The sequence below is a fragment of the Mirounga leonina genome, unplaced genomic scaffold, assembly GCF_011800145.1.
Source record: "Mirounga leonina isolate KUSES-001 unplaced genomic scaffold, KU_Mleo_1.0 Mir_151, whole genome shotgun sequence".
Classification (NCBI taxonomy): domain Eukaryota; kingdom Metazoa; phylum Chordata; class Mammalia; order Carnivora; family Phocidae; genus Mirounga; species Mirounga leonina.
This window is the reverse complement of record NW_023270377.1, coordinates 13058236-13075612: the sequence shown is the minus strand read 5'-3', so window position 1 is coordinate 13075612 and position 17377 is coordinate 13058236. Positions and strand designations below refer to the sequence as shown.

General features: G+C 39.9%; 1 protein-coding gene across 2 annotated transcripts in view; it reads right to left on the bottom strand.

Moving 5' to 3' along the window:
- DOCK10 (dedicator of cytokinesis 10) overlaps window positions 1-17377 on the bottom strand; it is a 196293-nt gene that overhangs the window by 140587 nt on the left and 38329 nt on the right. For both annotated transcript variants that reach the window (XM_035006994.1, XM_035006995.1), the window contains exon 2: window positions 8594-8713. In XM_035006994.1, coding sequence (XP_034862885.1) covers window positions 8594-8713 — 120 coding nt within the window. The remainder of the gene's footprint in view (window positions 1-8593; window positions 8714-17377) is intronic.

Sequence of the window (17377 nt, the reverse complement as noted above, 5' to 3'; positions counted from 1 at the left end):
GTAGAGAAGTTTGGGGACCTGGTTTAAGGTTTTTTTACTCTTGGATTGGTAAAACACTGAGCAAGTAATTTCTTTTCTTTTTTTTTTTTGCGATTCATTTTCCAGGCTCCAAAATGTGTCTCGCCTCCTCTAAAGAGGATACATTTTACATATGGGAAAATGTGAACATTCATAGAGCGCAGTGCTCCAACAATATACTTATTGCACCTTCCCTCGGCAAGTACTCGGAGGCTGTGGTCTGAGCTCACTTTCCAGGGAGGCACAGAGAAGAAGTCTGCTCAGTGTGAGGCCTGCGGACATGGCCCCGTGACGAGCAATGGCCTAGGACACCAGCCAACCCGCTTACATCCAACCTGCCCCACATCTTTCCATATGGCTGCTCACGTTCCTTCTTCCACGCTGGACTCATTCCTGCAAAAGCCTTGTCCATGTTCCTCCTCCTCTCAGAAAAGTCCTTGCCTTTCCCTATTCTTTCCTAACCTCAGGCTTAGTATAGGTACCAGCTCCTTTTGAAAATCTTTCCTAATTTATCCAACATACATTTTCTCTTCTCTGAACTGTGAAATCTACTGTCTGTATCATACATGAAGTCTGCAGCTTCACTCTGGAGTATTTTAGATCCAAAAGCTCTGCTAGTGATTAATTCAGTGTGTGTGTATATACATACATATATATATATATATATATGCTGGTATATAAGGAAGCCACGTTAGATCCTCCTTGGGAATAAAAGATGACAATAAATGAAATGTTTTCCAATGTTCTTTATTGTCTCTTTGGTATACTTCTTTATTCCTTTTAAAGAATGAAGTACTTGAATATAGACCTGTATTATGATTTTTTGCACCCTATCTCTGGCCACTTATATTACCTTTATCTAATGCCTAGAAAAAAATCCCTTCTTAAAAAATAACAGTGCTATTAGGACACAATTGACATGCCATAAAGTTCACCCTTTTAAAGTGTAGAATTCAGGGGCGCCTGGGTGGCTCAGTCATTAAGCATCTGCCTTCGGCTCAGGTCATGATCCCAGAGTCCTGGGATCGAGCCCCACATCGAGCTCCTTGCTCGGCGGGAAGCCTGCTTCTCCCTCTCCCTCTCCCCCTGCTTGTGTTCCCTCTCTAGCTGTCTCTCTCTCTGTCAAATAAATAAATAAAATCTTTAAAAAAAAAATTAAAAAAAAATAAAGTGTAGAATTCAGTGGTTTTATATATGTTCACAGGGTAGTGCAACCATCATCATTTTTTGACTTTAGAATATTTTCATCATGCCCAAAAGAAACTCCATTATTTACTAGCAGTTACTTCCTGTTCTTTCTTCTGAGGCCTTGGCAACTGCTGACTTCCTGTCTCTATGGATCTGCTTATTCTGGACATTTCAGTTGGGATCATACCATATGTGGTCTTCTGTGACTGGCTTCTTGAGCTTAGCATAGTGGTTTTAAGTTTTCGTCCATGCTGTAGTACGAATCAGTATTCATTCTTTTTTTATGACTGAATAATATTCCATCGCGTGGACAGACCACATTATATTTTTTTTATTTTTTTTATTTTTTATTTCTTTCTTTGAGAGAGAGAGAGAGAGAGAGAGAGAGAGAGAGAAACAGCATGAGAGGGGATAGGGTCAGAGGGAGAAGCAGCCTCCCCACTGAGCCGGGAGCCTGATGTGGGACTCGATCCCAGGACTCCGGGATCATGACCTGAGCCGAAGGCAGTCGCTTAACCAACTGAGCCACCCAGGCGCCCCAGACCACATTATATTTATTCATTCATCAGTTGGTGGACATTTGCACTGTTGGGCTCTTACAAATAATGCTGCTATGAATATTTATGTACTGGCCTTTAAGTACACTTTTTGTGTCTATGTTCCTAGTTCGATCAAGCCCAGAGAAGTCCCCACATATTCTTACTCAACTGAAATAAGCACTCTAGAATTCTTCACTACCATATCAATTTTCTGATGGTACCGATTGTGGGATTCAGGGAATTAATATTTCCCCTAATCGTGCATCTTATTTTTCTAAGAAGCAGCTGACCATAAACATGCTGTGTAGACAGAAACGCAAATAGCAAGTCAAGGTGCTCGTGTTTGATTTCTGTCCTCACAGATACTCTACACCCTTGAACAAGAGCCTTTGCAAATCTCAGCCTCATTAGCTTATAAACGAGAGGAATATTAGAACTTAGAAATAATCTAGTTTGACAAAGACTGTCACTTAGCTTTTAAATTGCAATTACAATGTTCTTGCATGAACACTGTGAGCCACTTAAAGCCTACTTTTCAGGCTCAGAAGCCAAGGACCAAAAAGAGGTTGAGAGTTCTATAAAATGTTAGGTAAAGCAAGAAGAAGAAGAAGAAAAAAACACAAATGACTCAGAACCTTTCTGCTTTTCAATTGAAAAGATATTGAGGTTTTTCTGCTTCCTCTCACCAAAATGACCCACGCGGTTGAGTCTGGAAGTCCCCATACACCAGTTGCTTTTTATAGCTAAAAACATACTGTGGAAAGAATAAGCCAGTGGTATGTTAAGAATTCACGATTCACTCAGTAATAATAATGAGCCAATGAAAACGGCAGGATACCCTGGGGAACCGGGAGACACTAATTCCGAACGACTGAGATGAAGAGGGGATTTGAGAAGACTGTGTAACTCTTCAGGCAGGCCATTTCCCATGCGCAACATAGACATTTGGTTTTGGAAAATGGCACCGCCCAGTGTCAAAAGCATAACCTTTCATGTGTAAGCACTGCTTCTTGTTCATACTGGTGCTGTTGATACATGCAGCTTAACTCACAGAAGGTAAGCCATAGAGCTGAGCTGAAGTAGAGCAGTTTGGCTGGCGTGGGCAGGCTTGAAATGCAGGTGATTGGGTGGCCTTCCGCAGCGTCCTAGCTGGCAGACCTCTGAACATTCTTATTTAAGGTTTTGTAAGTCCAGAGGTGATTCCACCTCAGGCTTTCTGTATCTGTTATTCAGCAGGAAACTCATTTCTGGCTTTCTCATTTTTTGTTCTGCTGTTTTTTTTTTTTTTTTTAAATCAGTCTCTTCTCAAACTGAATCACTCAACACTATGATTCAGTGTGTCCTTGAAACTGTTCTTTAGTTCTTGCTTTTCCTTCCTTACTCTCCTTGCCTATTTTACGAAACCACAATTTGGTGACTAAGTTCCTTACTTTTTGGTCCTAAGTTTCTATTACTAACTGCTTCGAAAAGAAAGATGAGAAAAGCAAGAGTCGCAAATACAATGAGTGAAGTAGCACATGTTTTTGAAATGAATGAGTTAAGAATTGCATCTAGACTCCTTATTCCTAGTGGTTCATTATGATGCAAGTGGTCCCGAAGATGGTAATGCCTGCTCCCAGGACCCACGCACTGGATGTGCCAAGACAACGGAAAATGCTTCTACCTCAGCTCCTTCACCAGGAAGAAGACGATTGTAACTCAATGTTCCATAATCTTCACTGAAAGCCCACGAGCCTGACATTGCGTTGGGTACTTGAAATACAGATGCAAAGTGATTTCTCCCATGCCTAGTAACAGAAAGCAGGTACATTAAGGGTTACGGAGAGGAAATCAGCCTTTGTTGAGAGTGGCTATGTGGCAGGCATCAGACCAGCCAAATGAGCTTCTGGAGAAAGGGATCATGATCTTAGTGCTGTTTCCTTTTTTTTTAAATTTTTAAAATTTTTAAAATTTTTAAATTTCTAAATTATTTTTCTTTTTTAAAATTTTTTATTAGTGCTGTTTTCTTAAGGTGATATGTTGGGTTGTGTCAAAGAGGAAAGTATCGTATTAATGATCACTTTCCTCCTCATCAAGCAAAACCAATTACTTCATTCTCTTTATACTCAAATATGTTTCTGAAAGATAATGCATGAAATAAATGTTGTTCATTTTCCACCCGTTTTGTGCCAAGTGCCACTCTAGTTTCTGGGGGGTCTCCCACTGATCAAAACAGAACACATCCCCGCCCTGCTCGAGGGTACGCCCTCATGGTGAGGAACGAGTGACCGGAGAGAAGAAGCAAACTGAGGTCTTTCTAGGTAGTGACGGGGCTAGAAAGAGAAGAAAAGAGGGTGAGGTCACAGAGGGACACAGCATGGCTGGAGGCACGGATGCTTCTTTGGAGAGGGAGCATTTGAACTGAATTCTGAATGAAAAACAGGGACCTGTTGTGCAAGAGAGCAGACTGACCTTGACAGAGGGGATGAGCTTGGCAAATTCGGGGAACCAGAGAGAATGTTAGGTATCCATGCAGTGACCAAGAGAAACAGGGCAAGGAGATAAAGGCTCTGAGGTCATGCAGAACCAGGTGATGTGGACAATGGCAAGAAGCTGGTTTTGAGGGGTGCCTGGGTGGCTCAGTTGGTTAAGCGACTGCCTTCAGCTCCGGTCATGATCTCAGGGTCCTGGGATCGAGCCCCGCATCGGGCTCCCTGCTCGGTGGGAAGCCTGCTTCTCTCTTTCCTACTCCCCCTGCTTGTGTTCCCTCTCTCGCTGTGCCTCTACCTCTCTCTGTCAAATAAATAAATAAAAAATAAAACCTTTAAAAAAAAAAAAAAGAAGCTGGTTTTGACACCGAAGACAATGGGCCACCACTGAAAAGTTTTAACTAGAGCTGTTGCATTCATTCTGTGATTTGTATTTCTAAAGCTTCCTTTAAATGAGGGCAAAGAAGGAAGCAGGAAGACTGGTTAAAGGCTACTTTTGGGGATCTAAGCAAAAAGGGATGTGGTGGGTCGGGTCAGCAGGGTGAATAGGGAGAAACACTGCAGGAATCCTGCTTGGTAAAAAATAATCTCCCTTAAGGTATATCAAATAGCAGTTAAAGCCCCTGTTTCTTGATATGTCTTAACCATAAGAAGCCAGGATTCTTAATCAACTTTATTTTTCATCCGTATTAGGGCACACACTCCTTAAATATAGGGCTTTTGTTTTTCTTGTCGGCCTCACTTGTCTGGGAAGTGCTGTTCTATATTCAGCGCCTCGTGGGTGCTGAATAAATATTGATTAAACAAACTCAGTAATGAATCACGTCTGCCTCAAGTGGGGTTGCTTGGTAACACGGAAACAAGGAAGTGAGTTGGATTCTCTCATCCGTAGGGCACAACCGGGGCTCGGGGAGTTTGGAGGGAAGGTGGGAGGTTTGGAGCTGCTCCCCTCCTTCCATTCTGTGATGCCCTGGGGATGGGGTGGCCACTCTATTATCACTTCCCACTGGGTGAGCAGAGACTGTCCACACACGTCCCAGAGAATCCCTACCCATTGCTCAGAAATGAGCCTGGGAAATGATACTCTAGCAGGGGAACAGGGGGCTTCCTGTTGGCGAGTAACAACCCTGACAGGAGACATGGGCTGTGGATGCAGCAGGCAGTGGCAGAGGGTGTTTAAGGAAGGGTCTTTACTCCACACAGAGGGAGATGAAAAAGCCCCCAAATGAACCCAGTGTCCTTCGTGATGGCAGGGCTGCCCCACGTTTTTCTGTAAAGGGTCAGACTGTAAATATTTTAGGGCCCTCCATCTCTGCTGCATTCCTGTGGTGTGTCATGAGAGAAGCCACAGACAGCAGGTAAAGGAATGGGCATCACTGTGTTCAAATAAAACTTTATTTATAGATACCAAAACCTGATTTCATATAATTTTCATGGGTTACAAAATATTCTTTTTTTTTCCTTCAGTGATTTACCCAGTTCTGTGTAGAAAATAAAACAAGGTAGTATAAAAAAAAAACATAAAAATCATTCTTGTTTCATGGGACAGATAAAAATAGGCAGCAGGCCACCCATGGGCCATGGCTTGTCAACTCTTACTCTGTAGAGGAGAAAAGAGGGAAAACAATCTATTCAAATTTTGTTCAAAAACTGACATCTTCATGTGGTAATAATATTGAAAACTTTTTTTTTTTTTAAGGATTTTATTTATTTATTTGAGACAGAGAGAATGAGAGACAGAGAGCATGAGAGGGAGGAGGGTCAGAGGGAGAAGCAGACTCCCTGCCGAGCAGGGAGCCCGATGCGGGACTCGATCCCGGGACTCCAGGATCATGACCTGAGCCGAAGGCAGTCGCTTAACCAACTGAGCCACCCAGGCGCCCCTATTGAAAACTTTTTTTATCACATGTTTGATACACATGACAATTTAGCTGTCTGTATGATATGGCACTTTCTGATAATAAGGACTAGGTGGCATCCAATATCTCTTGAGCACCTGCTAATTGGGAGCTACTCTCCCAGCTGGACTCCTAGCTTCCTCCACACTCTGTTTTATGTTCTCCATGCAGAGGCCAGATGAGCTTTCAATAACATACGCCACGTCAGTTTTTCTCCTTCTCGAAACAGTTTGGTGACTTGCCACTTGCTACTTGCATTTGGAATAAGACGCAAGTGCCTCATCTTGCCCTTGCCAGACCTCATCTCTGACCACTCCCTCTGTCCAGAGCTGTCCAGGGCCTTTGTGGCAGCTTCCTTCAGCCCGGGACACTCCATCCTTCCTCAGGTTTTAGCATGGTTGGTCTTCCTTGGGAACTCCGAACTTAGTTCAAATGTCACCTCTTTTCTATGACCTGGCCCTGTTTCATTTTCTTCCTAGGACTGGTTTTATCCCAATTATCTGGTTAATTAACTTGTTTACTTATTTTTGCCTGATTCATCTGACTGAAAGGTAAGCTCCATTAAAACCAGGCAGTTTCTGTCTAATCACTGCTGTTTTCTTCCCCAGTCTGAGACTAATGCCTAACAGTTAGTAGTACATGTTATATATTTGGTGAATGAATAAAGGAAGGAAATGGTCTGAGGGGTGAGATAATGTTATATTGAGGATTGTGCTAGTGTTTTACCCATTGGGAATGAAGGTGCCCCTGATGACAGTGTTAGGGGTTGGGTGGGGGAGGAAGACTATGACCTTGAGATGGACGAGGACTAGATTTTGGAAAGACTCTTGAGCAATGCTAAGGTGTTTGCCCTTCATTTTGAAGGCAATGGGGGTGGCCACAGAAGGGTTTTAAGCAAAGCACAGGAGGAAAGAATTCAGTGTATTTACTGGAAAATAAGGAAGTATGTACGCTGTCATATGCTGTTTACTCCATTAAGGATGGCAAAGGTCCTGGAGTAATCAGACAATCTTTAACTTAAATGATTGTGGAAAGATGCTAAAAAATGAATTCAAATTCAGTGCAATTGTCACATCCCATCTGCATGCCTCTACTCTCTTCTGGAGCAGGGGGAATTTGGAATAGCTTTTGTCATATTTCTGGACAATAGTGCTAGAAGAAAAGGTCTCTAAGTTTCAAGGCTTTTTGCATTGTTTGACAGAAAGAGGCTATTCATAAAGGTTTACCTTCAGTCTGAAAGAAAGTGAGGATGTGGAAATTAAAAAAAAAAAATGTGGCTCAACTTATGCTTGCAGTTCAAGCCCTGGTGGTCCAACCACAGAAATGGCATTTCTGTATGAGATAAACCTCTCTTAAAGTGTGTCAACCAGTAAAGTAGGAGCCATTTAAAAATCTGAAAAACAAATTGGAAGAGTTTCCTTTTTCCTTCCTACAAGTCTATCTCCTTTCTTCCTTCATTCTCTATACTTGGAACAGAAAATGGTGAACTTCCATATACTTTCTTTCTTAATAATCCATGGAGGAAGGTGAAAATAATTCACCTTTAGAAACCAGAAGCCAAAGGTAAGAGAAGAGAAGAGAATGGGAGTGTGAGGCTGTTTGTGGAAGTGTGAGCATGAGGCCAGAGCAACTCAGCAGAGGTCTCCATGGACAGTGGCTACTTCCCAGGGTTACCCTGGAGCTGCCTTTTCATCGGCTTTAAGATACTCATTTGTGATGTCTAAGACTACCTTTCTTTTAGGAAAAAAACAGAAAAGGTCTGCCCACTGAGATCTCCGTTTATGCAGATATTTCCTAATAATGTGAAAATGGTTGAGATGACCACAAATGAAATGCTGGAGACACACGGGTGCTCATCAGCCATAATTTTACGGTGTCTGTTTCCAATTCCACAATGAATTGCTTTTTTATTCATTCTTTCTACGACCTTCAGGAGCATTTCACGTGCCAGGGAGCACTGTCTTCAGATCATAAATCCTTCCATGAAGATGTGCTGGCCTACCTTTCTTTGCCCACAAGCCTCAACAATTCCTTACAAAAGGACAGCCAGATTAAGGGTGATTTTTAAGAATTGCACGTTCTGTGCCAAGAGATTCCTGCCTCTGCCTTTGGTTGGTTTCGGTTGCTCAGAAGCTTTCAGTTAGAAATGTGCGAGGGAGGAAATGCTCTGTGAGGCTAGGTAAGGCATCAGTTAGAAATGTAGCCATTGGTGGGGACACTGGTACCACCTGGAACCAGGCAGCACCCTGGGAATCTCCTGTCCCAAAAGGCCACTGTGGTACTTTCAGCTGTCAGAGGACCTTGGCCATTCTCTATTGGTGGATGTGGCTTCCCACTGCAGTGACTGTGATGTAGGGTGGCCACAGGAAAGAGTGCTGCACAACCTGAATCTATAAGGGAAGACAGTGACCCAATTTGGGAGGATCTTCTATCACCAGTGAGGCCTTCTCGAACTTAGATGGCTTGGAAAGATAACACTTACTGAAAAGTCGTCACTGGGGAAGAACAGAAGATCTCGAAGGGGATCATTCCGATAGGTCTTTTCAAGTTCTTCAATGACAGTTTCATAATCCAAAGGCTCGAGGAGCCTGGGCTTTTCCTGCTGTGGAAAAAGAAAATATGATATTAACCACTGACACACATAATTTTGTTTCTTCTCAACGCCTGGTTGGATTTCACCTCTTAGCATTACCATTGACATGATGCAGGCCTTCCAATGGAGTCACAGAGACTCCAGGCATTTAGGGCAAAGCCACATAACTATTATTTCCAGACCTGAAATAATATGAGAAGATCTTGAAATACTTCACATCTTGCTCAGTAATTCAAGCTGTTCTCACTGAGCTCCCAAAGCTCATGCTATTCAGCCAAACACATCCATTGAATCACGTAAACCTTAACCCTGTCAATTTGAAGAAAGGTCCTCTGCTTGCTTGCTGTAGTATTATGATCATCATCAGTTTTGCTGAATTAGATTCTTCCTTGTGAGGTTTACTTGGCTCTATTTTAAAATATTGGCTCCCTTTTAGCAAGCAAAGTATCATGGGTTGTCTTTGTTGTCACTGAAACATGGATCCTGTGTCAGGATTAATTGCTTGGCCCTCAGCCTCTTTGCCACAACAGAGAGAAGCTGGGTAATTCTCTAACAGAACAGAACAACGCAACTATTATGGACGCAGTGTGGTGAACATGGAGAAGAGTCTGAAAAATTAGCCAGATAACCACATGGCTTTAAAATCCTGAAGCCAAGAGGAGAGGCACTTCCCTCGAAGAAACAGCCTATAGCACCAAATGATGAATGTCAGTGGGGAAAAAGGTGTGATTGTCACATTACAGGGTTGATGCGTTTATGCCAAACATGTGAGAAAAATGGGTCCCCAAATAAAGAACAAAACATTACAAAACAGAAAACCAAGGGCACATTCTTGAGTTCCCTAGCCCTTTGATAAAGTATTTGTACAACTTAAATGAAAAAAGATGGTCTTTGAGATTATTTGGGGGCTCTCAGAAGCTGGAGTGGTCACCATGAACTTTGGATGCTAAGGGGAATCTCATAAATGGAAAAAATTTTTTTCTCTCTAGCACGTCAGTGACATCAACAGTTTCCTGTCGACCTCACCCCTCCCCAGTCTGCAAAGCACAGAGGTTTAGTTTTGATTTCTATGGCCTTCTTTGGAAGATCTCTGCTGGTGAGGCCCCAGAAACTTATACCAAAAAATTTTAGTAATTTCTAATTGACTCCTCAAAGTAGCAGTCGATGTTTTTTCTAAATATAAACAAAACTAAAAATAAGATGTGACACCATGGACTGCTAACAAGGATTTCCATGTACTTTCTGCATTAAAATGAAACAGAACAAACCCATCTTACAAATGCTTAAGTGAACTAAAGACGATGTAAGGTGAATATTCTCTCTGGAGGGGTCCGTCAAGTAAGACTGCCAGATTTAGCAAATAAAAACAGAGGCCTCCATGTAATATTTGGAGAAAAGATGTTTAGTTGTCCAGCACAACCTCTTAAGTGAAAGACCCGTGTGAAATGTTCACTAGTTTGCAGAAGACACAGAGACACTATGGCAAGATTTAGGGAATTAAAAAAAAAGTCCTAGAATCCCTGCCTTTGACATGATTATTCTATGTAGACTTATTTTAAGTTCCAATTCCCTATTTTCCCAGGCCAAGGTTAATCTAAAGGACCACAAATTGATGGCTCAAGAGGCAAATGCAGGCTCCAGATGTTAGATTTGGCTTTATTTTAGTTTATTTTTAGTTGGCTTTGAATGTCTTTAAGTAGCCGTGACTCACTGGATCTCAGCTACGGACCTCAGGGCTCCGTCTCTAGGATCTCTTACTCTGGAACGTCACACACTGCTTCCTCAGACCTTCAAGTCTGAAACATGTGGCTTATTTGGGAACCTCTTTTTTTTTTCTCCTTCTTTTTATATTGTGTTTGTGCATGAAATGTAGCAAATGAACCATAGATTTGGTTGGTTATGCCCCTTTCCCTGACTGGTTCTCTTGCTTAAGGATGGTGACACCCTTCAGCACTCATATACCAACAGCCCATGATGTAACTACTAATACTTTCTCTCTTCTCCCCGTCCTCATATTGACATGAACAGGATTGTGAGATTAGTGTGTGTTGCAATTTATGGGTTTAAAAGCAAATGACATAAGATGTTTTAGGGGGCCTTTTCCCATCCTGTTCTCACCATCCTTTTAATTTTATCTCCCTTAGTTGCAAATGTGAGCAGTAATATCAAGCTGGAGACAAGACCTTTGAGGAAGATGTTTCACCGGGGCCCACACTCCACCTAGAATTAGCCCCACCTCAATTAGTACAATAGGAAAATCAGAGCTTGCAAGTCACAGGGTATTAATAAAACCATAGAAAAATTAAATCCCCAACTCTCCTTGATACACCTAATAAAAGGCATAGCCTGTAAACATCTGTTGGAAGGTATATTTTTATTAATTCATTTCAGGCTAGGACATATCAGCCAATCAATGGATGACATTTATTAAGCCTTTCCTGTTTAAATGTTGCACTGAGGTTATTTTGACACAGGGCAGCAAAACCTAGCAGAGATGCCTCAGATAATGCATTAATTTTTTGACTTCTGAGGGATAGCTTAGTAAAGTTCTATCTTTCCAGGGAATGTGTTAGTCAAGGTGCAGCATTCAAGACATCCAGTGTTTCATAATTTTGTGGATATGAGGTTTAAAAGCAAAAATAACAATGATACATTCTGTAGCACCTAGGGCCTGGGATTTGGTGGTGTTTGGCAGGAATGCTTTATGCATCTGTGATGGTGAGGATCCTGGTCTTGTGACCAGTAGTTCTCTCTGGAGCAAGAGAGCTGTCTGCTCAGTGTTTCGGTCAAAGAGACAGATGTATATGAGCATGGTAGAATCAGTTAATTTCTCACTATGGCTCCTTGCAAAGATGTTGAGTGAAAATGAGAGCTGAGTAGCATTGATTTATAGCTTTAGAACAGTTGGGTTTTCCCTCCTGAATTTAATGTGCCTCTTTCTTTTGGAAATACACCAACTGGGCTAAGGCATGTGCCAAAATTATCCTGAATTGGATCAGATTTTTATAGTGCTTTTTACTCTTGCTCTCTCTCAAATGACTAATGAATTTCATTAGCTGTTCTAAAATCGCTCCAGGCATGGGAAAAGGCACCCACCAGTACCTGTTATTATGCAGCGGAGCTGTGTTGCTCCATAGTGGTAACAGGCCCTGTTGTTCTCATAAATATTGAGAGATTTGTTTGATCTACTTTCCCAAATCCACAGCTCTCCTCCAATTCAACGTCACAGCAGAAGAATGGGCTCCTGTCACAAAAACAAATGCTTTCTTTCCTTCTTCTTATTCTACAACTTCTCAGGGAACGCCAACACAGTATCTAAGCCCTAGAGTTGGTAAACCTGTCATCTTAGTAACAACCCAGGCTGTCAAGAGTCGTTTGATTTGGTTTGAAGGAGCAGATTGTACATGTCTTAGCTAAAGATGCAAATTTCGAGGACATAGTATACTGTTGCAAGGATCTGAATTAATTTCATAATTATAATTCAAAATCAAATGGGTGAAAAAATGACAACTGAGGATCTCGGCATTTGAAAGTGTGTAACAATGACAAGTTAAATGCTTAAATTATCAACCTAGACTTTTCTCCAGAATAGAAGTAAAATCTAACTAAGAAATAACTTAGACTACCCAGACTTACTTTAGGGGAGTCCAAAGTAAAAGGGAGAGTGTGATTATAGGTGTTCTATGCTGAGATGAACAGAGAGTGTAACATGTACTCTGGAACCAGAATTCCTGGGGTTCTAGCTCTGGAATTGCCACTTATGGGATATGGAATATTGGACATGTTAATTAGAATCTCTGTGCCTTAGTTTCCAATCTGTAAAATGGACATCTCAGTAGGAGCTATGCTATAGGATTAAATGAGGTAATATATGTTATACTTTTAGAATAGCACCAAACCCACAGTACTAATTCCATAGGTGTTAAGTAAGGTCTGTGAGTTTAAATTTCTACTAGTCATGATTTTAAAGCACTTAAATTGTAAATTTAATGTGTACAAAGAGCAAAGATGAGGCACTCAATAAATATTTGTTGAGTAAAAAAGTTTATATCTTTTCATCCAAGAATTCCTTTTTTGAGACTCTATTTTAAAGAAATAACTACACATATAAGCCAAGATGTATAAAAGGATGTCTTTGCAATATTATCTTTGGAACAAGTTGGAGAAAAAATATTGACCTTAATCCAAGAGAGATAAGAGTCAGGCAGAGTGGTGGAGGTCATATCCCAAAAGTGAAGATATTAGAGCTGCTGCTCAAAAACATTGGTTCCTCAAAAAGTTAAAAATAGAAATACCCAATGACTCAGCAGTTACACTATTAGGTATTTATCCAAAGGATATAAACATAGTGATCTAAAGGAGCGCATGCACCCCAATGTTTATAGCAGCAATGTCCATAATAGCCAAACTATGGAAAGAGCCTAGATACCCATCAACAGATGAATGGATAAAGAAGATGTGGTATATACATACAATGGAAAATTACTCAGCCACCAAAAAGAATGAAATCTTGCCATTTGCAATGATGTGGATAGAACTAGAGGGTATAATGCTAAGAGAAATAAGCCAGTCAGAGAAAGACAAATACCATATGATTTCACTCACATAAGGAATTTAAAAACAAAACAGATGAACATAGGGGAAGGGAAGGAAAAATAAGATAAAAATGGAGAGGGAGGCAAACCAGAAAAGACTCTTAACTATAGGGAATAAATTGAGGGTTGCTGGAGGGGGATGGGTAAATGGGTGATGGACATTAAGGAGGGCACTTGATGTAATGAGCACTGGGTGTTATATGCAACTGATGAATCATTAAATTCTACCCCAGAACTAACAATATACTATATGTTGACTAAATTGAATTTAAATAAAAAATTTAAGAAAACCAGTGATTGATATTTTTCAGACTTGTGTGTGGTAGACAGAGGTCTACTGCTGTAGTGGGCTTTGGGAAGAACACTGGAAATAGGATATGGGTTAAAACACACTAATGAATGATTCTGTAGTGCCTGCCATGGTTTCCTCCTTGTAACTCCTCAATTCTTTAATAAAGGTAGTAACAATGTTTTGTATATGGTTGGCTTTTTGGGGGAAAATATGAGGAGGCTGGGGTCCATGATCAAGATGTCCAAGATGGCAAGCATGGCTACAAAAGGAGAGACAATGATTCTAGATGCACACATATTTCAATTTGAAAGTTTCAATCCAAAATACTTCCATCTCTAAGGGATAGTGAGGCCTGAAGGACAAGATCAGCTAAAAATGGGAAATAGTAAATCATTGAGGTTAAGGAATGATTAATAAATTATGGCACATCCATTCTAAGAAACAGTACATGGCCATTACAACTGGAGTTTTGGGAAGTTGGTAATAACAAGCAAAATCGCTTATGTATTATTATTAAATAAAAGTGGGAATAAATATTGCACACCAGGATTTAAATTTAAATGTAAACTTAATCTGCACAAGTTCTAAACAATTTAAAGAAAGATTAGAGATATTGATCTAAATATTATCAGTTATTATATTTGGATGGGATATGACATTTAGGATTTTGCTATTTTGACTTCTCACGTTTTCCAAATTTTTCTATAACGAACATGTATTGTTTTCATCACGGTGAAAAAATGAACTTGGTCTTTCAAAACTATCATGCCTCTATGGAAACACTGGGGAATTATTTGATTTTAAAACTGTTTACCCTTTGAAGATCCACCAGAGAGGAAACGTAAAAAAATCACAGTGGGGACCTTACATGGAAGTTCAACCAGGAACAGCTTCAAGTAATTAAAAAAAAGATACATAAAACACTGGGGAAAGAAGACTGGGGAAAATAATTACAGATTATGTATGTGGTCCTAGAATCTAATGTCAGCAAAAAAGAGAAGAATAATTAGCAATGTATTAACTAAAGTATTCTGAGCTCTGTAGGGAACCACAGACATCTGCTAAGTTACTTAAACAACTCTGTGCATTGGTCATTATGGCAAAAGATGAGAAGTCGGAATCTCTAGTTGGAGGGTCACAGCATTTTACCTACCAGCTATGTAACTGGGACAAGGTATTAAGTTGCACCTGAGTGAGGGTGATTTAAATGAGTCAAAGGGCAACTTTCTGTTTGTGGCAGTGTTATTACAAGGATCAGGGAGATGAAGTATGAGGGGGTATTAAGTGAACCACAAAATACCAGACAAATATAGATTTGTCTTTATTTGAAAAGGAGTGAAAATCACCCCACATGTTTTACTCAAAAGCGTATACCAAAACCAAGTCAAATCAACCAACCAATTAAACTCACTACACTAAATTTATCTTCATGTATCAGAAACTGTGGTGCATGTTTCTATATTTATTATCTAAATTTCCTAAAAAAAAAAAAGACTTAATATCTAGTGATTCTGTGGAAGCAATAGAAGTAATAACATAAGGAAAACAGTGACATTTTTTAATAAAAGAGCAGTGTCTCTTCTGTGAATCGCCTGAAGTCTGGCTGCTCTACCCCCCAAATAAATAAGAAAGGAAATCTACCTAATCACATATATCAGCAAATGAAGGTGACTTTGAAATTCTACCTTTTATTTTCTTTGAGAGAAAACCTAGAAAATATTTTCAGTTACTTATACCTCTAGATTTAAAAAAAAGGGATTAAATTTAAGATGAGTTTAGTGTTCAACTCACTGGCTTTGCAAATATAAATACCTAGAGAACAATCAGGGTATAGATATAGAATTTCTTTCTGTAGCTCTAAGCTACATTCTTGCAGGTCAGGCTCCTCGGCACTGGGAGTAAATAGGATCACTAAATACTAATCAGGGAAAGGGGTTGATGGGATGAAGAATGGAGAACCATCGTGACAGTAAATTCTTCATTTGGGGAGGCCACATATTTGTGTTCTAAATTTTAAGTGTAATTAAGGAGCTAGGCCTTGGTTACTCACCGCTGGGGTCACTCTAGTTTGTTGATCTGAACTAGTACTATTCCCTTGGTTCTCCTTTCCAGAAAAATCCGATCTTTTCAGGAAACACTATTATGAAAAAAGAACTTTTTTTCTGAGAATTTTTATATTCTTTCTGTGACATGCATACCCTCTGCATTGCTAGTTGAGACGTTCTCAATCTTCCTCAGTCAGCCTTGTCCTTTCCAGATATCTGAATATTTATTCTAATTTGAATATTCACAACAGAATTAATTTATATCTGAGTGCCTTCTTCAGTTTACAAAACCATTCATTTTGGCTAATGATCCAGGAGAACAAACTAGTAAAAATTGGTATTTACTTCAGGACCAATGCAGTAGACTCTATCAAGGCACGACATGCCAATTATTTAAACATCCCCTTCACATCTTGGCATAGAGACAAGCAAAAAGCTAACAGTGAAGATCCACAGGGTTTTTAGAGAAACCCTAAAAAGAATTCCAATCTCAAGATCTCCAAAACAAATTAGAAACAACACAGCTGTTAACTAATTTAAGTGTTATCAAGATAACTGATTAAATTTCTTAGAGGAAATAAAGATACAAATGACACATGGATTCTTGAGACCTTAACTTAATCCAGGACCCTTTGGCCTTAGTGCAATTGGAACGGAACCATCTTCCACACTATTTGTGTTTAAAATAAATGAGAAAATCGGAGAGAGCTCACACAGCTGTATCCATGGCCACAGCTGTCAGCCAGCGGTCGTGTGACAGATTTAATTCAGCCTTTCATCAAAGGGAGTTTCACTGGACAACCTCTCAAATGTCTGAGCTTCAGAAAACAAGACTAGCTTTCATTACCAAAAAGGAAATGATTGAGGAAGGAATAAGCCATCTTACGCTGACCCTTTAACCTTCTCTCTGTCTTGAAGTACACAGTTTCATGAGAATGGAAAAACACTAGCTAAATCAAAGTTAAGAACTGTACAGCTGGGCAGGCTCAGACTAAGCTGAATTTGGAAATGGTTCCCTTGGTAACAAAAACGGACATAGATCTCAGAAGAAATCAACCAGTAGTAACTCTTTAAATGTCTTAGTCCATTTCAGTGAAATGAAGCAGGTTAAAGTTGGTAAATTATAAAGTCCTTCGCAAATATAAAGAAAGATAAATCATCATATTCAACACAAACATTATAGTTAGAAAAATCAGAATATTCCATTTTGTTAACCCTCATTGTCATTAGGAAAACCAAGCACACCAATGAGCTTTCTAGAATCTCTGATGTAAGGTGTACTTTCAAACTGAATTCAGACTTCTTCAGTCTTATTTTCTTTTTAAGGAAATTTGACCGTATATACCTCTTAGCAGCACAACAAAATTCTCACGTTTTTGTATAACAAATGGTAGTAAAAAAATAAGAGTGGTTGCTTCTCCATCTAACACTGGTGCTTGTAAAGAAGTAGAAAATGTCCAAGAAGATCTGAATCAAATTTAATTACACGTCTCATTTAGTTTTCTAGAAACACTTGAAAGATAATAAATATCATTAAAAATACATCACAACCCAATTACAAGTCTGCCTGATAGCAGAGAATTTAATGCCTTAGAGCCAACAGCTGGGAATTTTAGATTAATTTATATGAAATCTGTGATGAAAGCTGCCACTGGCTTAACCTTTAACACTATGTTAGTATGTTAACCGTCACACAAATGAACTTTCAGGATGAGTGTGAAGAGTGTGTGTATGTGCGTGT